Genomic DNA, 22,521 nt, shown 5'->3' on the forward strand with positions numbered 1-22,521 from the left:
AACTTCTGCCTGTGCCTGTCTGCCGCCCCGAGTTGCTCTACGGACAAGCCAGATTCACATCTCCGCCATCGTGACGAGGGCGGAACTGGGGTGTGCAAGCAAGGCATGGACGGCTCCCCAGAAGACCTCTCTGGTTTCTGCACTTGCAGAGCCAGCCCTGGTCATGACCCAAGGGCCAACGAAGGGCACCCCCAACCTGAGAGCAAACTGAACGCAGGAAGTATATTACAGCACTCTCTACCTCAGCCTGAAATTCTAGTCTGTCTCGGGGCACGGCTGGGAATCCACGTCAGCATTTAAAGAACGAACTACATTTACCAATAAATCTCTCTCCTGGGAGTATTTCAGAGCCTTGAAACAGCTACCTTTAGCACACACGGTGTTAAATCAAGTGGAGAAAGCAGGTTCTTCCTAATGATAACGAACCTCGTCACCCCTGGAAACAGAAGACAGCACTAACTAGGACAGATTTTCACTCAGAGGCTGCCTGTCATCTTTTCCTTGCAACGCTGGGTCAGCAGCATAGATTTCAGGTGACTTAGATGCAGGTTGCTCCGACTGTGTCTGAGTGTTGATAAAGCACCACAAGCAGTGACAACAGGCGGAAGGAAGCAACAGGGGGCAGCTGTGTCAGGGTACTTTCACCAACAGCAACACACACACACACACACACACACACACACACACACACGCACACACACCTTTCCTGCTCCTTTTCTTGGGTCCCTCAAGTGTATCAATCATCTGGAGTAGAGGTCAATGGCAAAGAGATGCTCCCACAGTATGGGACTCTCCGGTAGCTTTATTGACCTCTCCCTTATCATTCCCTGGCTTTTCACTTAGAAAGGTACACATTCAGATTCAGATTCTGTGTGTATGTTTTTAGAGGGTTTCTACTACTGAAATTAAAACAAAATTTTGAAAGATTTCATAAATATAAACACACACACACACACACACACACAATTTAGAATTAAATACATGCATCCACCAAGCTAGTCCATCAGAACTTTCAGCCATGATGGAAATGTTCTGTATCTGCACCATCCAACGTGACGGGCCTTGCGTGTCTACTGAGTACCTGAAATGTGGCCGGAGGCTGCTGGATCAGACAGCGTGGCTCTAGAGGCGGAAAGTTATCAGGTCCACTGATGCCACCTCACGTCCCTTCGTGATCACATCTCTCTTCCCAACAACGGGTAACCGCGATTCTGATTTTTGTGCTCATCAGCCCTTACCATTTGTGACAGTTTATATCTATAAGCATAGTTTAATTTACAGGTTTGTGACGCTTACATAAATGGAAATATGCTGTAAATATTCTCACGTTCTTGCTTTTTCACTCAGTAGTAGGTCTGACGTTCAACCGTGCTGAAGTGTATGGAAGTGCTCTCGTTCTCAGTGCTGTGAAATTCCATCTATTCCATGATCCCAGGGGACGCTGGCATGTTTCCAGCTTCTATAAACAACACTGCCACGAACACTCCCATACATGTCTCCCGGAACACATGCAAGGGCTTTCTATGAATAGAACTGCTTAGCTATAGAGTATATATATTTAATTTTATGGATTAAAAAAAAAATTTTTTTTTAATGTTTCTTTTTGAAAGAGAGAGACAGAGCTTGAGCAGGGGAGAGGGAGAGAGAGAGGGAGACAGAATTCTAAGCAGGCTCTAGGCTCTGGGCACCCCCAACATGGGGCTCGAACTCACAAACCGTGAGATCATGACCTGAGCCGAAGTCGGATGCTTAACTGACTGAGCCACCCAGGCGCCCCTAATTTTATGGATTTTGCCAAATGACTTTCCAAAATGGCCACGCCACTTTGCAATTCTACTATCAAGATCCCAGTTGTTCTACATCCCCTCCCCACCAACACCTGGCACAGCCTGACTGGTACACTGTCTTTATGGCCATACCTAACCGAGGGAAACAAAATCCCTCCTTCACAGAAGAAATGTCATAAACTGCTATCTTATTGTGGTCTATCAAATCTGTGAGAGCAACTTCAAAGGTTATCGACAGAACTTAAGAAAACAAAGCACCCGACCACTGCTCAGTGTGGGCATTTACACCACGGAAGGTCAGGAACTCCCAATGACTAATCTGCTAGTCATTTCTTCCAGAGAGAGGGTGGCTTACAGGGCCTCACAAGTCTGTATAAATGGCTACAAGGTTACGGAGAGCAGGCACTTTCTGGGGCAACCATCTCAGGATGCAGACCCAGCGGTCAGACGAAGGTCCTTCTCTACCCAGAGAGGAAAGACAGACTGGAAGAGAGGCACGTAGCCTGTTCGCAGAACCAAATCGCAAAAAAAACCCCAAACCCCCAAAGCCACACCACTTTCTTCCTGAGTCGTCGGCCAGGTATCGAGGTTTCAGTCTTAGATTTTCAATGTGCCCCCCGGCCAAGCCCGACAGCGGTCTCTGCCTGTGGCTGACAAATGTACCCATCAACCGGCCTTTCAAATGTCACTTGTAGCAGCTGGGATCCCAACTTAGCAGTGGTTTCTGTCAGGGCTTAACTTCGCTCTGGATAAGGGCAGTCTCCAAATATCAACCACGGGACCACAAAGTCAGGGTCACGGTGGGTAACACTTCGAGGCAGTTCCAAAATTATTACAGCTAGTCTTGAGAAACACCGTGGCCACCAGTTTCTTGTTACTTACAGCGTACTGGGCACAGAATTGTGGCACCTTTGTCCACTTACACGAGTTCCATCCGAATGCTGTCTACCCAACCCATACTGCCCCATTTTCCAAACGTGTAAAAAGGGTAACCCCAGTGGAGAAGGGGCATGAGGACATCAGGAAGAACTTTTTTTTCCCGGAAGTTATTTATTTATTTTGAGAGAGACAGAGAGAGCGCGAGCGGGAGAGGGGCACAGAGAGGCAGAGACAGAATCCCAAGCAGGTTCTGTCAGTGCCGAGCGCGACGCAGGGCTCGAACCCATGGAATCGTGTGATCGTGACTCAGGCCGACATTAAGAGTTGGACACTGAACCAACCGGGCCACGCCGGTGCCCCTAGGAAAAACCTTTTCAAACCTAGGATTTCAGACTGTTACTTATTTAAACTTTTACAGACTAATGGAAGGACAGAGACAAGAGTCCAGGCTGTGGGCATGGCAGCCAGCACGTGGGCTTTACCCGGAGCTCGGCCGTACACAGGGGCAACGTCTGTACCTCTCTGAGCTGCACGTTCCTCGCCTATGGAAAAGCATAACCTCGGGGCCTACCTCCTTGGGCTGCGGTGAGGATTAAACACAACCCCGTGTGTCAAGCATTTCGCCAAGGACCTGACACACAGCGAATGCTCAATAAATGGAAGCCACTACTGTTACTTGATAACATCACCAAGCCTCTGCCAACACTTAGCTAAAAATAGCCACGGCCTAGAACGGAAAGCAACCTGAGGTTTCATCTTTTTCCAACAATTTCCATATTAAAAGATGCTCTGTCTTACTTAATACAGAACTATTCGTGTTAAAGCAGAGGGAAAATTAGCGTTTGGGGTTTTGCAACAGCAAGGCCTCTTCCGACCCGAGAAATCTGTTCGTGCGACCCGTTTGCTCTGGCAGTGGACGGACGGCTTGGTGCTGCTGGGAGGACTAAGTAGCTCGCTTTTCTTTTCTTTTTTTTCCAGCAACAAAAAGCGAAACAACCTTGTTATAAAAATCCAAGCACTGCAAAAATATCTAACACGGAAGGTGAAAATCCCTCGTAACTCCACATATGGCAGAGATGAAGTATTTTTCAACTTCTGTGGGCATTTTTTCATGCAAACACGGTTCATGGTTGAAGGACGTTCTGCTGAAACCGCTGTGCCCAGTCTCCTGGCGGACGGTTTCTAACTTCTGCTATTCAATCAACGCCGCGTTGATGGGCACTCTCAGGCGTACCTTTCTGGGTGCCTGTATAACGAGACAGACCTAGAAATGGGACGGTCAGGTCACGGGTATGAGCACTGAAAAACTGAGAAGATACTATCCAGATGCCTGAGCTGGGTGCAGACCAGCAGGGACGGAGCCAAAGAGTGAGGCTCGGGGCGGAGGCAGAAGGGATGGGGTGCAGGAGAGAGGCTACGCCTACTGTCCACAGAAGAAACCAAGCTTCACCTCGGATTTGGGCTCAAACCTGATAGAGGCACCATTTTGGTCCTCTCTGCATAACTGGTAACGATTAAAAACAGATTCCGGATTGAACAGACACGTCACAAAAGAAGATATCCAAAGGGCTAATAGACAGACTACTTATGGAGCACCTGGGCGGCTCAGTCGGCTAAGCGTCTGACTTCAGCTCAAGTCATGATCTTGCTGTTCTTGTGTTCAAGCCCCCGTCGGGCTCTGTGCGTTGACAGCTTGGAGACTGGAGCTTGCTTTGGATTCTGTGTCTCCCTCTCTGACCCTCCCCTGCTCGTGCTCTGTCTCTCCTTCAAAAATAAACATTAAAAAATTTTTTTAAAAAACCTGGATGGGGGCGCCTGGGTGGCTCAGTCAGTTAAATGTCTGACTTCGGCTCAGGTCATGATCTCGCGGTTCATGGGTCCGAGCCCGATGGTCGGGCTCTGTGCTGACGACTCGGAGCCTGGAGCCTGCTTCGGATTCTGTGTCTCCCTCTCTCTCTGCCCCTCCCCTGCTCACACTCTGTCTCTGTCTCTCAAAAATGAATAAACATTAAAAAAAAAAAAAAAATGGATGAACCTTACAAACGTAGGAAGAAGGCACACACACAGAAGGACACTGTGTATGGTGTTCCATTTATACAAACACCAGCAAAATTAATCTATGATTTGAGGAGTTAAGCCAGCGGTGATGCCTGGGGTGTGGGGTAACCAGCAGGGGACAGGAGGGACGGAGGGACACGCTGTATTTTGCTCAGAGCCGGTTACACTGGTGTGTTGGATTTGTGAGAATTCTCCATGCTGAGTACTTAAAAAGCCAGGTGTACTTTTCTGATTCATGGTATACATCAATGAAACGCTGGAATAAAGTAGACACGGGGGTCTAAGCTTCTTCTAAAAAAGAGCTCACATGATTTTCACATGGGTCAGATGAACAGCTCATTTAAAATTTAAGGAAATCCTATTCTATTTAACCATGAACAATCCAGAGTGAGTGTCTTTCCAAATAACTCTCCACTGAATATCCCAGGAAGCATCGTGGGTATCTTAGGAGGTTTCTATTTCGTCTTTGTAAAACTAATAAAAAGAACTTACATAAATGTAAATATTTTTATGATCTTAAGTCACCAGTAGATAGTGTTTTCTACTTTCGTTCGCTGTATGGAAATTTTAAAGAACTTAATGCAGGGGCACCTGGGTGGCTCGGTTGGTTAAGCATCTGACTCCTGATTTCAGCTCAGGTCATGATCTCATGGTTCATGAGTTTGAGCCCCATGTCGGGCTCTGTGCTGGCAGCATGGAGCCTGGCTGGGATTCTCTGTCTCCTCTCTCTCTCTGCCCCTCATCTGCACGCACTCTCTCTCTGTCTCTCAAAATAAATAAAACATAAAGAACTTAGCATAAACACAACTGTATTCTATAATTTCTTTTGTTTTTAATCAAGACCGAATCGGTGTATTTTTATATAATAGTAATAGTACCTATTCACGACGTTAGTCTGAGAAATAAACAATACTCCTTCTCAACAAACACTTGAGCACATCTCACCTGTGCCAAGCCCTGTATCGGGACACCGGACACAGGAACCCTCCCCTGCAGACATCCAGGGGAACTTCAATTAGGCAGGTGGACAGGCGAGTCTGAGTCAAGGAGATGGATGGGGGCTGGAGGTACCCGTGGGGGTGCTGGCAGCATACGGATGGCACAGGAAGCCGAGCAACCAGAGGACAACCCAGGGGCCTGTGCTGACGGAGAAGATCGGCGCCGCTTAACTGCTGAGCGATCTGTCTCTGCACACGAGCTCCTGGTCACTCCTCTGGAGGGTCTAGATCGGGCAGCTCAAGCCCACAACTGCAGTCCCCGCACTCCCTCCCAGACCTGCTGCCACGACATCCTGGCAAACAGGAAGCTTCATCCTCCCAGAGCTCAGGTCCGAATCCCGGACTCTGTTCTCCCGCTCACGTGTACCATCCAGTCTTTCAGCAAATTCTGTGAATCCCGCCTTAACAGTACATCCAGAATCTCCCCACTGTAACCACCTGCACCGTCAACACCCTGACCCAAGCCACAGCCACTTGGTGCCTAAGCCACTATGCCACCCTTCCAACAGTCCCCAGCACCTTGCCTCTCTAGAGTCTTCTCCAGTCAGTAACCAGACGGATCCTCGTAGAAGGTCGCCCCTCTGCTCAAAGCCCTCCCGTAGCTTCTCTTCTCACTCAGGGAGAAAGGTGGAGCCTCTGAGACGTCCACACGCCTCACCCACAGCCATCAGAGAGGGCTCTGAATGAATTCACACACAGAGTTCTCCCCAAGACGTACTCCTTATCAAACCTTCATCAAATACCGGACAGATGGCCCAAGAGAAGGTGAAGGGGGGGCCTCCAGGGTTGAGAACTGCTTCCCTCCTGGAGTCCAATCAAATGGTTACATCAGCAGCCTCTGTTTTAAACATCCCGTCAGAAGTTGGGCCCCGTGCGGGGAGTTCTATGTCATCCCCCATCCTCACACTGACACTGGAAGGAAAGTATTTTTGTTCCGTTTGACAGACGAGGAAACCAAGTCACAGGGCCCAACACTGCCCCTCAACCCCCGCCCCATAAATCACACACACATCCCCGTCACAGACAAGGCAACTGCAGCCCTTCCACGTGCTGTGAACAAGTCAAGGTCAGCCTGCCCCCGGGGCGGCCTACTCCCAAGGAAGTACTTTTTTTCCATCACTGTTTGGAAACGACCTAGAGATTCTTAAAGCCACAGACTTTGCAGACATCCGGAGATGTGAATTAGTCACCTCTCCAGAGTTTTATTTCTAGAGATGAGAGACAGAGAGAAAGAGAGAGAGAGAAGGGAGGGGGAGGGAATGAGACACGGGCGGGGGGTGGGAATAAGCTTATTCTGAGTAAACACACCACAGCACTGGGCAGAGAGTAAGCGGGGCCAAAGTGCGCCACACCACTCAGCATCCTGGCTACAACAGGAAGCAGGGTCCACCCTGACCTTTGTCCCTTAGGTGGAGTTGTTTGGAGCAGCCTCTGTCCCTCAGAGGAACTTGCGTGTTAGGACTGATGCCAGTTTAGAATTCAAACAATTCTCCTCAACGGCCTCAGAGCATAGTTTTTAGCATCATGTCACCAGCAAAGCAGCCCAAGTTGGAGGCAGGAAGGCCTGTTTATTTGGGGCCAGGCCACAGCGGTGGGGCACGGGCGCTCACGGGCAGTGGAGGCTGTGGCAGACCAGGACTCTGCTGGCCTCAGCTGTGCCTGGCCCCGCGCGGGGCCCCCGAGGGCTCATTATTTGTCAGGCCACCCTCTGGACTTCCAGAGGAAAACCACTTTCGTTTGTCAGCAGGCGCATATTTCTTTCTTTCCCAGGCAACAGGAAGAGCAGAGAGCCAAAGCCCTGGAAGCTTCGGACGCTGCAGAAGGAGCTCACTGGACAGAGCAAGAAGAGAGTCAAAGGACAAGGGTCACCTGTAGTCCCTTCCCTTCCTTATCACCCGGGAAACGGTGCAGCAGATACGCACAGGGCAGGCACTACATGGCATCCGCATTCGTCCACTCATTCACCTGTTCGATAAATCTTTACAGGCCTGACATCTGCAAGGTGCAAGGGTCAAGAGGGAGGAGCAAGATACAGCTTCTCTCTCCGAGGAGCCCCTGATCTCGCAGTGGAGAGCTGGGAAAGCCCGCAGTCATGACACGGAGCGAGGAGGCCCAGGATGGAGACTTGGTCGGCAAAGGCAGGGGCTTTTCAGCTGCTCACGGCCCCACTTGAGAGGAGGACGAAAGTGTTCTGCAGCCCAGAGGCCTTGAATAAGGCCTAGCCTGCTCCGAGGGCAGGAGGACCGGCTGGGCTTTCAGGGACAGCTCCGGGCCTTAGGCATTTCACATGGGGACCAAGGAAATGCATCCGAGTCAGCAAACAGGTGCTGGCTTGGGAAAGGCTTCACGAGTCTCTGAGGACCACAGAGGGATCTGAAAATGACCACTTCTCCAAAGGCATACGTCTGGCTTCCCAGGCACGTGGGTGGAGGGCAGTAAGGGGCGGGGGTGAAGGAGAGGCAGGGAATTTTTCTCCAAAACAAAATGAGCAAAGGGTCTTCTCAGCTGTTCTTTGATGCGTGTTTTTCATGGACCCTGACCCTCTGTTCCTGTCTCTCAAATATGTTTGTGGCCAGGGGGCCTGTTCTGGAAGAAATATTCATTCCGCATGACAGTCCAGACCAGTGGTGGTGGGGGAACCAACCCCACTCTGCTCTACGCATTCAGAATCAAGTGCTGATCAATGCCAATCTCTCTGCAGCAGTGGCCAGCCAAGGTGGCACCCCTGGGCAGGTACCCAGTGAGCAGTGGGCTCTCAGCTTCCATGCAGCCTGAGAACTTGAAAGGATCCCGAGTCTGCCTGCAGAGGAAGCGGAGGCCTTGGGATCAGATATGCCCCAGCCTAGGACCCAGGCATCCTGAACCAGGCCAGTCCAGGGCTCCTTCCTCAGTAATGGCTAAAAGTATCAACCAGCCCCCCGGACATCTCTCCTCCTTGTGGGACAACTTCAGTGTCATAAGTAAACAACATGTGGAGGGCCAGGAAGAAAAAGACAGCCCCCTCCAGTACTGGTGATGCCCAGCTATTCCGTTTGTGAATCACTTAACAGCCACAGACGGTCTAACCACCCAGAGGCTCTGAGGGCCCTCGTAATTCTGAGACTAAAATCTGAAGTCATGCTGGTTTAGTCAAAGCCAGAATCTCATTGGCTTAGAGCTTGATAGCCAATCCAACTCGTTTCCAGCCAAATTCATCAGTTCTGTGTGCACAAGGCACTGCTTAGGCTCTGAGGAACCACACGGCAATAGCTGGGCCCATGTCCCGCACAGTGAGTGTTCAGGCCTGTCTCATCTAGTCCTCATAGTGGCTCTCTAAGGTAGGGAGACTGAGGCTGTGAGGTGACAGACCCTGGATCTGAACCCACTGCAGTTTCACACACCAGCCACACAGTCTCCTAACGCAGTAGAGGGAGAAGTGAATAAACACCCTTAAAAATGGCTCAAATAAGGGGTGCCTGGGTGGCTCAGTCGGTTAAGCGTCCGACTTCAGCTTAGAGTCGAGTTGGAGCCCTGCGTCGGGCTCTGTGCTGATGGCTCAGAGCCTGGAGCCTGTTTCAGATTCTGTGTTTCTCTCTCTCTCTCTCTCTCTCTCTCTCTCTCTGCCCTTCCCTGCTTACACTCTGTCTCTCTGCTTCTCTCTCAAGTAAACAAAAAGAAATTTTTTAAAGATGGCTCAAATAAGTGGAATACAGGCTCGGGGGCGGGGGGGGGGGGAAGACTTGTGGGCTCTTGTCTCCTATAGGAACATTCTCATTCTCTCTGTATCAGCATTCCACTTAAAGGGAACCAGCACCCAAGAGGAGGTACAGGGCTCTGTGTTTGGCCGTGCATGCCACCCCGTCCCCACCCCCAGCTTCCGACTTACACGGCGCGTCTCGGTGTAGGTTCTCTCTTCCTCTTTTGAAAACTAAAGCCCAGCAAGTACTGTTTATTAGATGTGTTCACAACTTTGATCGCCAGGTAAGCAAGTTGCCACAAGAGAAGAAAGCAAGACTTTCAGGCCAGCGCCGCTTATAAAAGTGAATCACACCCTTCTGGAAAAGTCCAAGACCAAGATGGCTCACAGCAGCAGCACATCAAAGACCTTCTTGCTGTGTTAGCTCCTGGGCTAAAAATACTCTCAGTGGTGAAATCTCAGGCGGTCTCTTGGCCTGAGGGGAAGAGGCCAAAGTCACACGCCAGCTCTCTCACCTTGGGAGGTGGGGTTACAGATGGGACGCGAGACTATTTTTAAATAACTCCAAAAACAATGGGTCGCGGAAGAACATGTATTTGAGCAACGGCTGGAGTTGCCGTTTGGCTAGGAAGCATTAGAAGGGGACTTTCCGCAGTCAAAAAGGCCTCCCAGTTCTCACAGAATTTGCACCTTTACGGTCTGTGATTAGTAACGAAATGGCGTCACTATGTGTTGTTACAAGATAGTTCTTCAGTGGTTGGCCCCTTCCTGGGTCTCAGGCTCAGCCAAAAAACATTCCTTTCCCTCTCTCCAAACTCTCTCTTGTTCAGAACCTTCCAGAAACTCACTCCACTCCAAAGACTGCCTTTAGGAAAAATCCAGTTGCTTCATTCTAGAATTCTCCAGAAGGAAGCTCGTTTTCCCATCTTCTCTCTCAGCACACGTATTCTTTGTGTCCCCTGGAACTGAAGTTCTTTTTAAAGGACCAAATCTTTCCACAGGAGGCAGCCTCCTGCGGCTTGTCTGAGGCCCCGTCTCAGCACGTCAGGAGGAAGGACAGGCACAGGCCACACAGGGAAGAAGGAAGGAGGCAGAGACTTATCTTCTCAAAGTCAGCGGTTTGGAATCAGGATGCACTTTCCCACTGAAACAAGGTTAAATACCAAATTCAGGGGCTCCTGGGTGGCTCAGTCGGTGAAGTGTCTGACTTTGGCTCAAGTCATGATCTCGAGGTTTGTGGGTTCGAGCCCCGCGTCAGGCTCTGCGCTGACAGCTCGGAGCCTGGATCCTGCCTCGGATTCTGTGTCTCCCTCGCTCTCTGCCCCTACCCGACTTGTGCGCGCGCTTGCTCTCTCAAAAATAAATAAGTGAACAAGCAAAAAACCCACCAAATTCGGGCCCTGTGGCCATCCACACAGTGGCGCACAACTTGGCTCAGCTCTTTCCACCAGCCACATGCTGGACATTCGGTGCCACAGAAGTCTGGTCCGGACCGTGGTTGAACGGGAACGTAGGCTCTGCCCTCAAGTGGCGTAGAAGCTAACAGAGAGGTAAAGCCATCCACGCAGAGCCCCAGTACACAGCAGAGCAAGTCAAGTGCTAAAGAAACGAAGGGTTTACTTCCTGAAAGACACAGGAAAAGTTCGTGAAGAAAGCCCTAAAGCTGTGTAAGCCGAGCAGACATGATGGGATAGGACCATGACAAATGTGAAGGGACGGGGTCGCCCTGGGTAAGAGAGGCATCTCTGAGAGACAGAACCGAGGGAGTCCCGGCAGGAAGGGTGCCTGCTCCTGCTCACGTTCAAGCCAAGTCACGACCCATTAGCAGGTCCCCAAACTGATTCCAGGGATTAAAACACGAAACAGAATAGAAACGGTCAGAGGGCACTGAGGTAGTGAGGCTAGATATCATTGCATGAAACTTATTTCCATCACAACCAGCTTGAAATGCTGAAGAACCTTCTCCACGGGGAGAGTGGGGTGGAGAAGCCGCCTCACACAATGAGGTCACGTGCAATCGAGACTGCGGCACAGCCCTTTCCCGAGTCGCCCGGGCCCTGGTTGAGCTTCCCGCCCTGGCTCTGGAACCGACGATCGGGCCCGGGCACAGCACCAGCAGGTGGGCCATTTCTAAGGCGGAAGCACTCCGTAGCCTTCCGACCTTTTCTGACCACAAACCACAGCAAGAAATGCTGTGATCAAGTACACGAAGTGTATCAAAAATCTAAAACATTTAAACTCCATTTTGCTTTGTAACCCTACAAGCTAGTTCTAGGACCAAACAGTGTCTTAATCCTTCCCCCAACAAGAGTGAAGGGTCTGGGTGGTTAACGGCAGCACCGTGGCCTGGAGCCGGTTAGGATATCAGCTCTCCACCCCAACTGAGACCTAACGAATCAAGGTCTCTAGGGGAGGCACCCAGGAATCTGGGCTTTAACTAGTCCTCCAGGGGAATAAAGATCTAGCAGAAAGAGGTAAACTGCCAAGAAATTCCAAATCTTGAGCGGGAGATGGGGGGACTCTGCAAACTCAGCAGAGCCAAAGTGACAGGCAGGTACATCCTTTGACTATGACAGAGAAGTTCTCATCTCCCATCAAAGCATTCTTTGGTGGGGTGCGCCTGGGTGGCTCAATCGGTTAGGCTTCTGACTTCGGCTCCGGTCATGATCTCACGGTTCATTAGTTTGAACCCCACATCGGGCTCTGTGCTGACAGCTCAGAGCCTGGAGCCTGCTTCGAATTCCCTGTCTGTCTCTCTCTCTGCCCCTCCCCCACTTGCAGTCTGCCCCCCCCTCAAAAATAAACAAACATTAAAACAACAACAACAACAACAACGTTCTTTGGGACAAGCCCCTTCTGACAGGGAGACAGGTAATGTAGACGTTGTGCCTAGAACAGGGCTGCACTGGCACAGCCATGGGGTTGGGGGGGAGGGGTGACTACTCGTCCCCGTCACCAAATTCCAACCAACCAGCCACTCCAAGCCAGGAAATCGGGCTAAAACAGGTGTCTTTAGTACAAGGCTCAGAGCACAGGTAAGGCAGTAGATATTTCCCGCAGACTGACTGTGCGCACGTGCTCAGGACAACATTCACCAGAAGTGGGGGACCAGAGTGGTCACGATTGCTCTCCTGCCCTGTGTATCCTTGCTCGTATCAGGCTACAATGTTTGTTTAGCATCTACTCTGTGCTGGAAAAAAAAGTGGGTTTTCCCTCCAGTAATTGCTCTAAGGCAGTGGTTCTCACGAAGGTAGAGAAGTGGGTCAATGACAAGGCGTCTATCAAAAGCACACACAAAACTACACGCGTTCACATCTGCAATCAGAAGAAACCAACCTGGACAAAACGCACAGAGGCTACAAGCGGAGGGGCTGTGTCAGAGGGTCCAGAATTAGGACTCGGTGAAAAGCCGGCACCCTGCTAGGCCTAGGGCCTAGCCTGACTGCTCAGGAGCTGGCCCCGAGGCAGGAGGATGGGTCCTCATCCCACACTCACCCCAACCCACGAATGAACGGTTTTCTTCGTGGAAAACAAAAGTATCTTCGAAGTCCTTAGAACACGTTCTAAGATGATAGCCACATTTTTACATTTAAGGTGGAAAACTCTGAATTTTCTACACAGGAAAACAAAGCCAGCTGGGAAAGAAAGGAATGTGCTAGGGACCCAGCATCCCCAAGCACAGGTACCCCCAGATCTGACAGGAAGCAGGATGTGCCTATGGCGCGGTCTGCGTGGGGTTTGTCAAACCATTCCTTAGGAAGAAGGGGATGGCAGCGGACAGTCCCAGGGCGTTCAACCAGAACTTTCTGAGAGCCACCAAGTGCCCATGGAGAAAAACATGTCGCTTCATTTTCTTCCAGGAAGCCTGGGCCCATAGTGAACTCACCCTGCTGCCTTCAACCTCCCGCAGACAGTTTTCAGTTTTTGTTCTGCAACTGGTCTGCCGGCCACAACGTCCTCAGAACTGAGGGCGTCTTAATAATGAAAATACGCAGCTTCCCAAAAGCTACTGGATGTTTGAAAAAATGCGTGAAAATCAGTGGACTGAATCTGTACATGGGTCTACACTGCAGAAGATTTGGCACATTTTTGAAGGTCACCTTTTAAAGCGTTTGGGTTCCAACTCTCTTTACAAATTGAAGTATGACCACGAAGCAGGAATTGAAATATATTTAATTTCTTTACAGTAACATTTTTGTATTCTTTGTGGTGGAGGCTGAGAGTAGTGTTTCTAAACTTTTCATCAAAACAAAAATATTAGCACAGAACCTCACGTGTCCTGAAGCTTGGTTAAAGCCCGGCTGCTAAGAACATGGTGCCACTTTAACTTCAACATTTCGTTTCTGTGGGCAGGAAACCCAGACCGTCCGTGGAAAGTCCAGTTCTGAAATCTCAAATTGGCCGCCTCTTCTGTCCAATCTACTGAAGCACTGTTTGGCTTTAAAATTCCGACCTCTTACCCAGGGGCGCCCGGGTGGCTCAATCGGTTAAGCGTCTGACTTTGGCTCAGGTCATAATCTCGCAGTCCGTGAGTTCAAGTCCCACGTCGGGCTCTGTGCTGACGGCTCAGAGCCCGGAGCCTGCTTTGGATTCTGTGTCTCCCTCTCTCTCTGATCCTCCCCCGTTCATGCTGTGTCTCTGTCTCAAAAATAAATAAATGCTAAAAAAAAAATTTTTTTTAATTCCGATCTCTTACCCAAAGACGACCGCCTGATAAAACAGAGCTCCTATCTCTGTGCTATACAGCTGACCCTGGGCCCATTCCCCAAATATGAGAGGCCCCCACTTGGGCTTCTCCCCCAGGTACAAAGAAATCTGGAGCTCCATACTCCGCTCGGGAGGAACTTCTTCTCCCTCTGAGGGCAGCAGCCACACGTGGCACAAGGCACCGATGCAACGGCGCCGGCTTAGGCACGGCAGAGCCTGGAGAAGTGTGAACCCTCTGACGACATCGTCTGGTGATGGTCGTGCCCCTTGACACTGCCCCCACCTGCCCAGGTTAGGGGGGCCCCCCGCATGGCCCCAAGGGAAGAAGGCTCCCCGTAAACAAAGTCCACTCTGAGCTGGCGCCATGCCGAGGAAGAGCCTGTGACGGTCCCTCTCTCCTCTTGGGCGAGGAAGGAACCCTGCAGAGGATGGGGAGCATGATCATCGGGGGCAACACGGCTCAGGGCGCTTTTCAAGCCTCTGATGCGCAGTGCCCGGTGCGCAGCGTGTCAGGCAGTCGCGGCACGGACACTCAGGAGGGACGGGGAAGAGAGACCTGCACAAACCCCCGCAAGCACGACTGCGACCGAGTGGGCCGAGGCCCCATAACCTAACTGCGAGAGCACTGAGTGCGCGGACCGCGGGCTGCACGCCCCCAGAGGCAGCCCGGGACGGGGATCGGGTGCCAGCAGAACTTGGGTGGGTGGGGAGTAAGGCAGGGATGGGTGCCCTAAAGCCATCTTCCGCCCTGGACCCTGCAAGGAAACCGGCCTAAACTGGAGTCGCTGCAGTTGGCCAGGTTTTCATTTTCTGTAGTGTGTGTGCGGAGGGCCGGGCGTGTGGACCGAGGAAAAGTGTTTCTGGCAGAGGGAGGAGCATGCTGGGAAGGCCCTGGGCCAACAGGGCCAAGGTGAATCGGGAGACCTGGTCAGTACGGCAGAGGGAGGGAGTGGCGAGAGGGAGCAGGGCCAGCGGGGCCAGGCAGGGGCGAGCTGCTGGGTCCAGGAGGGCGGGCCTCTGGCCTCCCCAGGCTGCGAAGCACACTCTACAGCGGGTGACAAGCACCGGGGGCTCCACTGGCCGGGAGGACGGCTCAACTCACGGTCGAAACATGCTGCCCGCAGGGTGACAGCACAGCGCCCTGGAGCCCTACTCCTCTCAACAAGGCCCTTCACCCGAGATGCTGAGACACAGCGAACTCCCTGCACGCTAAGGCAAAACCCAAACGTGCGGGCGCCGTCCCGACACTGACAGAGACCACGAAGTGCAGGGAAGGGGCCACTGAAGGCACGTGTTAGTCAAGCACTGCCCACAATGCAGCCTGGTCCAGTCCGCGCTCTCCTTAAAACAGCCGGGATTCACTGAGCACTTACCGTGCCGGCCCTGACAGGCACACGTGATCTCAACGGCCATTCCACAGACGACGAAACTAAAGCTCAGAGAGGATAATGAGGCCAAAAGTTACACGGCGCTCGGGAACCCGCCTGCACTCAGACTCTGCTCACTGTGACTCATCGTGACATTCAAGTGTCTTAAGTGTCACAGGGACGAGTGTCGGGGGGGGGACGGTGGCGCCAGGGTGACCAGTGACGGTGCATACAAAGGGCGGGAAATGAAAGAGAGACCCGTGAGCAGGAAACGCCTACAATAAGCTCCTTGTGTCCAAACCCAACAGCCTCTGCTCGAGCCTGCCTGCCCATCGGGTTCGTCATCTCACCCAGAGGAAGTGGAGAAGGGCCATGAGGCGGGCCCCAGGGGGCTGTCCAAAGTGCCCCTCCACCCCAACCTTAGCGCCTCCGTGCTTCACGGCAACCACCCGCGTAGCTGGCCGGCTTCCCCCCGAGACCCTGTCCCATCCACAGCCGACCCAGCACGAGGGCCGTGCTCCGACCTCCAGGAGGGTCAAGAGGCCTCAGAGGACTAACCAGCTTCCAAACAAACCACCTCCTTCGATGGGTGGTGGATGCCGTCTGGTCACAAATGGGCAGCTGGGACAGGGCACGCTGTCTGCAGGGCTAACGAGTATCTGTAACAACACCTCTTGTCCTCTCCCAAAGTTGTCACTTACCTGGGACTAAATCCCAAGAAAGGCACTAGGGCATGTGGTCACATCATGGCAGTTTGCCCATTTAGGGACACCGGGGAACATTTCTCTCTCCTGGAAGTCAGGAAGTGGGAGGCCGGCTTTTCGCATCAGTTCTGCCACTAAATGGTTTTGTCAACGAGGCCGAGCACAATTTCTCCGAGCCTCTTTCCTCATCATAAGCCTACATGAGTGGTTCTCAAAGTGTGGTGATGAACCACCAGCAGCAACAGCAGCCTCACCCATGACGTGGTCAGAAGTGCAATCTCCGGGGCCCCGCGCCACCCCCACTGCACCAGAAGCTCTGGGGGTGGGGCCCAGCAACCCACTTTCGGGAGCCCTCCGGGTGATTTTGACACACACGGGGTCGGAGCCCCACTGTCCTAGCTGATTTCCCTACTTACTTTGCTTTATAAAACCACCTTTCTTGGACTTTTCCCCACCTGTATTGCTACTGACTTCATTTACCCAACAACGGAAAGGGTCTACAGCGTGCCAGACGCTGGCACGAACCCAAGTCCACCGTGACGGGCACACGTGTAAGGTCTAATGACGACGGATGTGTACAAAGCTTGTCTGCTAGTTGGCCGCTGGATAAGGAGCGCGACTGTACCTTCCAGCCACTTTCCTCTCTATCCACGGTCTTCCTACAAGATGTACTGTGCCTTTATAAACAAGGTATTCAGCCCACAAGGAGGCAGGCAAAGCGCCAGCCAATAAAATGTTATTATATTGCTACTGATGAAAGAAATAGATTAGGTACGTCCAATTAAAATAAGTACACAAAATCAACCGGAAAATCTCTAGAGGGAAATACAGAATAGCACAGACAACACTTCTTTTCTCCTAAAACTGTTTCAGTGACTCACGGGGGCTCGCAAGTCTTGAATGTTATTCTAGGCACAAAATAAAACACTATGTGACATTTTTAGCAGCCCATTTTGCTTCGGGAGGTATACACAGGAAATGCAAAAGCAAAAACAAAAGCTAAAACACTCTACCCTAAGAGGAAAGACGCAGCTAGACTACCTTAACTTTAAAAATGGAACTAAAATTAGCTTCCTCCGACTCGCCTAGGGGTCCTGCTAAAATAAAAGCATCTGCCAAGAGTTTTCCTCCTCTCCCCTCCGTCCAGTGACCAAGGAGGGCAAAGGAAACACGGCCAGAAGGCAGACAAGTGGCCCAGCTCCTACAGTCAGTCATTAACACTCACTGCAGACGTCTTTGGTCTGTACCAGACCCCCAAGTTCAGTCTCGGGCAGAACAAAATTCTCCTCAGTCAAAATTATATCATGGGGTTTGACTTCTGGGTAGAAGCTGACATCGGAGTCCTCACCCTGCACACAGGTCAACAAGCTCTTTTCTACATTAGTTAAAACATACGCCTAATAATTAACATAACACACAGCTGCTTCTTCTACCCAGAAGCAGGGTCAAAGCAAACCACAGAACTGTTACAAAGTTACAAACTGTGCGCAAAGTTACAAAGCAATTCTCCCCCTGGCTGAAGGTATTTATTTAGGCAGTACTAAACACAAAATAAATAAGAGAGTTGAAAAGAGAACAGACTCAGAAGATTAGAACACGAGTTACCGCGACTGAGCCTTGGCAGTGTGGCTCTAAGTTTCCTAGCAGTGAAGGTAAAAAGGTAAACAAATGGGTTAATTTTGAGCATCCAAAGAAAATATATGAACTCAACAGAAGAGGGAAAACTTTTCCTGGTGTGACATTCCAGAAGAAATTTTAGGGGGATGTAAAGTAACACTGTGAACTGCGTCTTCAATCTTGGTTTTACACCGATCCACAATGTTTGGGGCACCTCAGTGACTCAGCTGGTTAAGCGTCCAACTCTTGATTTCGGCTCATGTCAGATTTCGAGGGTTGTGAGATGGAGCCCCGAGTTGGGCTCTGAGCTGACAGCACAGAGCCTGCTTGAGATTCTCTTTCTCCCTCTCTCTCCCTGCTTCCCCCCCTCCCCCACCGTTTCTCCTGCTCACGTGTGATCACTTGCATGCCCTCTCTCAAGAAAAAAAAAAAAACAACACAAAACTTTACATGATCTAAAACGTTCTTCAAACAGCCACTTAATATTCGCTCTCCATTAAAAAATTCAATAGCCCAAGAACTTTGTATTTGTGGATACATTTCTTAGGGAATCCCAATTATTAATACAGTCCCGTCTGTTGTTTTCCGGGGCTCCAGGTTAACACAGAAATAACCCTTAAAGAACTAATGGAAACAGGGGTTTTCCCCACCTATTCGTGGCAAAAGTGAGATGTTGGTCACATCAACACTGAGGTCTGAGGCTAACGCTCAGTGTGGTCAGAGCGGATGACTTCGGCCTGAGGCTCTGCGCCCCACAGGGATGGAGAACACCCCTGCCTCAGGGCGCAGGAGAAAGGCCGAGGGATCCAACAGCTCCCCTGGAGGCAGCCACACGCTGGGGCCAGGTGGGGGGTCCGCTGGGGCCAGGTGGGGGGTCTGGGGGAGGAGAGCCAGGAGGCCTCGTCCTCTCCAGGGAATCTGTCTTCGAAGAACTCGACATTCAGTCAGGCAGCCAAGATTACACAGGGAGGCTGCAGGTGCGGTGGTCCCACCTCGCCAGCTTTTTAGGAGGAAAACCGGAGAAGGTCTAGAAGGGCAGTCTAGAGAGGGTCTAGAAGGGCTGGACAAAACAGACCAGCAGGCTCACGGCCGATCTAGAGTCAGGAATTCCTCAGCTCGCGGACGCGTCACAGGCAGAACCGGGTGAACGAGAGCGCCGCTGTCCGACGTTCCGAGTGCTCGAAGAAGGGCCCCCCCACTGACGCTCCAGGAGAGGCCAAAACGGGCCCTCGACGCTCACAGAAGGGGGGAGCGCGGGCAGCCCAGCCGTATGCAGGAGAGGTGGCAAACGTCCCCAGGTGCCACCCCCGCGGCAGCTGAGGCCGACTTCCGGGAGGACGCGCACAAGAACAGGCCCCGTCCTCCACGCACTCGGGTGAACCGCCACCGGGCCCCCCCTCCGCGGTCGCCCGCGGGGCACCTCCTGGCAACACCTCGTCGGGACCACAGAAACGACCGCAGGGGCCACCTGTGGACTCACCGGCAGGACGCGACAGGGACCGAAGGCCTACAGGCTCCCCGGGGCCGTGACCTGACGCCCCCCACGGAAGGCAGACCGGTGCGGCAGACCGCAGCGTCGTGCTCGTAGTTCGGCCGCTTTCCCGGGGGGGCCAGTTTCTGGAAGGGGAGCAGTGGGAAGAGCGCCCCTGGGGTGACGTTCTGTGGCAGCCTTCAGGCACAGGCCTCCGGGTCCCACCTGCAGTCGGGCCCGGCTCCCCACTAACTGGCTCCGAAACCTGGGACGGGACTTTCACAGCCTCCTCAGCAAAAGCGAGACACGCAACAGCACCCGCCACGAAGAGCTGTTGTGAGTCGTAAAGGAGCAAAGGCCTGAGAATGAAGCTTTCTTACACAAGTAACCACATCAGACGGGGTCCTACGTCGTGACATTTTCAGCAGTCCGTCTTGCTTCAGGAGGTATACAGAGAGGAAAGGCAAACGGTAAAATGCCCTGCCCTAAGAGGAAAGACCTTCCAGATGTTCTCTGAACTCTTAAGAAGCAGGGGTTGAAACACGCACACGCACACACGCATACATACTTTCAATACATATACGCTGTTTTCTGAGCCACTTGAGAGTGAGTTTCACACATACCATGGTGTGTCCCCTGGAGTTTTTCAGTGAGTGCTTCCTATGAATATGGATATTCTTTTATATCACTACAGCACAGTCATCACCATCAGGAAATTTAACATTGAGACAATACTTTTTATCTAAGCCACCATTCATATTCCAATTTTGTCAAGTGACCCAGAATTTGGGGACTTTTTAAGATGTTTTAATTTTTGTTTTGAGAGGAAGAAAGAGAGAGAGAGAGACCGAGCACAAGTGGGGTAGGGGCAGAGAGAGAGAGACACACACACAGAACCCCAAGCAGGCTCCACACTGTCAGCACAGAGTCCAATGCGGGGCTAGAAGCTATGAACTGTGAGATCATGACCTGAGCCAGTCAGGCACTTAACCTATGGAGCCACCCAGGTGCCCTAAGGACAACTTTCGAGGGGGGTGGGGGGAGAACCTATTACAGATTCCCAGAATTAGCTTGCATTTTTATAATGTTAATATGAACCAATAAAAACCGGGGTAAACTTTTTGTCCTTTGTATTAGTTTTCTATTGTTGTGTAACAAAAAACATGCACATTTATTACGTCACTCTTTGTATTTTTTTTTTTTAGAAAGACAGTACATGAGCAGCGAAGAGGGGCGGGGTGTGGGGGGAGAGAGAGAATCTTAAGCAGGCTCCATGCTCCGTGAGAAGCCCAATGTGGGGCTGATCCCACGACCCTGGGATCATGACCTGAGCCAAAATCAAGAGTCAGATGCTCACCCGACTAAGACACACGCAGGTGTGCCCCATATGTCACACTTTCTGCGGGTCAGGGTCTGATCATGGGCATTTAGATGGGTTCTCCGCAAGGCTGCGTTCAAGGTGCTGGCAGGGCTGAGGTCTCGTCTGGAGGCTTAACCAGGGAAGAGTCTGTGTCCAAGTTCCCTCAAGTACCTGGCAGAATTAATTTCCTTGCAGCTTTAAGGTTAAGGGCTCTGGCTTCTTGCTGGTTGTAGGCTGAAGGCTGCCCTCAGCTCCCTGCCACATGGAGCCTCTTACTTCTCTGATGCAAGCGACAATGTCTCCAGAGCGTGCTAGCACATTAGCAGGGGAGGGACAGCCCATCGCCTTGGGCCCATTCACAGGCCGGTCCACACTCAAGGATTCGACAAAGGCGTGAACACGAGGAGACAGTGACGCTGAGGGCTGTCCTGAACTCTACCCGCCACGTGACTTGCTGTTTCTTTACAACCATCAAATCAAATCAAATTTATAATTCGATGCAAATGAAACTACAACCTCCAAACAGATGAACAATACTGGTCGAGCCCAGAGACAGTGGACTTTGGAGCCCGCATCACCAGGTACGACGGGAACAGTGTGGACAGCTGCAGGGCAGTTCGCACCACGTTTCTCCACCAAAATCACTATGACGTCATTTTAGCTTCTGGGTAGAACCACACCATGTGCATATTAAGTCTCCCCGCGCTTTTCTTTGCCAGCCGCCACGTCTGAAGTACAAGAGTGTATGACGGATTCCATTAACCTCAGATCAACCCAATTATGTGCACTTGAAAAAACAGAGAGGCAGAAAGGGGAGGAAGGAAGGGAGAGGGAGCAGGGTAAATATTTTAGGCAAATCACTCTCTCTTCCGTTATTAAGCATATGAACCCAAGTGAGAGTGACACAAGAGAGGGGCCATGACTGAGTCCTCAGATCTTTCCTGCCTTCTGTGGTGTGAACATCTCACCTCACTAATAGGATTCTGGTGTTAAAGATAACAATTTTCTTTTTAGAACATGGTGCTTAAATATAAAACTAAGCCCTACATTCGCTCAAAGGAGGAGTCAGCAAACCTTTTCTCTAAAGGGAAAGAGAGTAAATAGCTTCAGCTCTGTGGGGCATACGGTCTTTGTTAAACTACTCAACTCTGTCACTTTAGTGAGAAAGCAGCACATATGATTGGTCAATAAACGGGCTGTGCTCAGACGGACCTTTATTTGTGAAAACAGGGAGCCACGTGGATTTGGCCCTGGGGGAGAAGGAGGGAGTGCTGGCCCCTGCTCTAAAGAGACAGCATTCCCTTTCAATGCTGAAAGGGTAACTAACACTGGAGTTATTTTCGAGGGTAATCCTGACCATACACAATTGTGGCCTTGTGTACAAGGCCTTCTTCAAACCCAGTCCTTCTGTCTGGATAAAATGCAACCCCACGCACGATACAACGGGGCAGCGACACAAAGAACTGTCAAGGTTAGGGCTGGAATCCACGTGAAGTCCCATCCAGACCATCTAGAATATGCTCGGCTCCTTCTGCTTGAATACCTTTCTCCGGGAGACCTTCCTTGACCTGGTAGCTAGACTTGGTAACTAGGGTTGGTAACCAGGTCAGAGACCCCGCGAGCACGTCAGTGTCCTGCAGGTTAAGTTTACCGCCTCTTTCCCACTAGGCAGTGAGAGGCCCGGCTTGGTCTATTTTGCTCATTGCTACGTCCCCATTGCCCAGCATTGTGCTGGGTACACAGAAAGTCCCCGTTAGTATCTGCTGAATGAAGTAAAAGATTAGGTCCCATCACACGCTTTTCTCAGCCCCCAGGTACTCTTCATTCTTGGCACTTATATGTAATTGCACAGGCAGAATATAATTAGTTAAACTACAAGTGGGGTTCTGGTGAAAAG

The 22,521-nt window shown here is 51.3% G+C and overlaps 1 protein-coding gene across 14 annotated transcripts in view; it reads right to left on the reverse strand.

The window, feature by feature from the left end:
* RAPGEF1 (Rap guanine nucleotide exchange factor 1) overlaps window positions 1-22,521 on the reverse strand; it is a 132,143-nt gene that overhangs the window by 70,446 nt on the left and 39,176 nt on the right. The window contains exon 1 of one of the 14 annotated variants that reach the window (XM_086684335.1): window positions 15,479-15,608. The exons of the other annotated variants lie outside the window; for them this stretch is intronic. Coding sequence (XP_086540461.1) covers window positions 15,479-15,518 — 40 coding nt within the window. The 5' untranslated portion in view covers window positions 15,519-15,608. Of the gene's footprint in view, window positions 1-15,478; window positions 15,609-22,521 lie in introns of those variants that run through there. 14 annotated transcript variants of the gene reach the window in all.

This window comes from Puma concolor, chromosome D4 (assembly GCF_028749965.1).
Source record: "Puma concolor isolate L17-30 chromosome D4, mPumCon1.1.hap2, whole genome shotgun sequence".
Taxonomy (NCBI): Eukaryota; Metazoa; Chordata; class Mammalia; order Carnivora; family Felidae; genus Puma; species Puma concolor.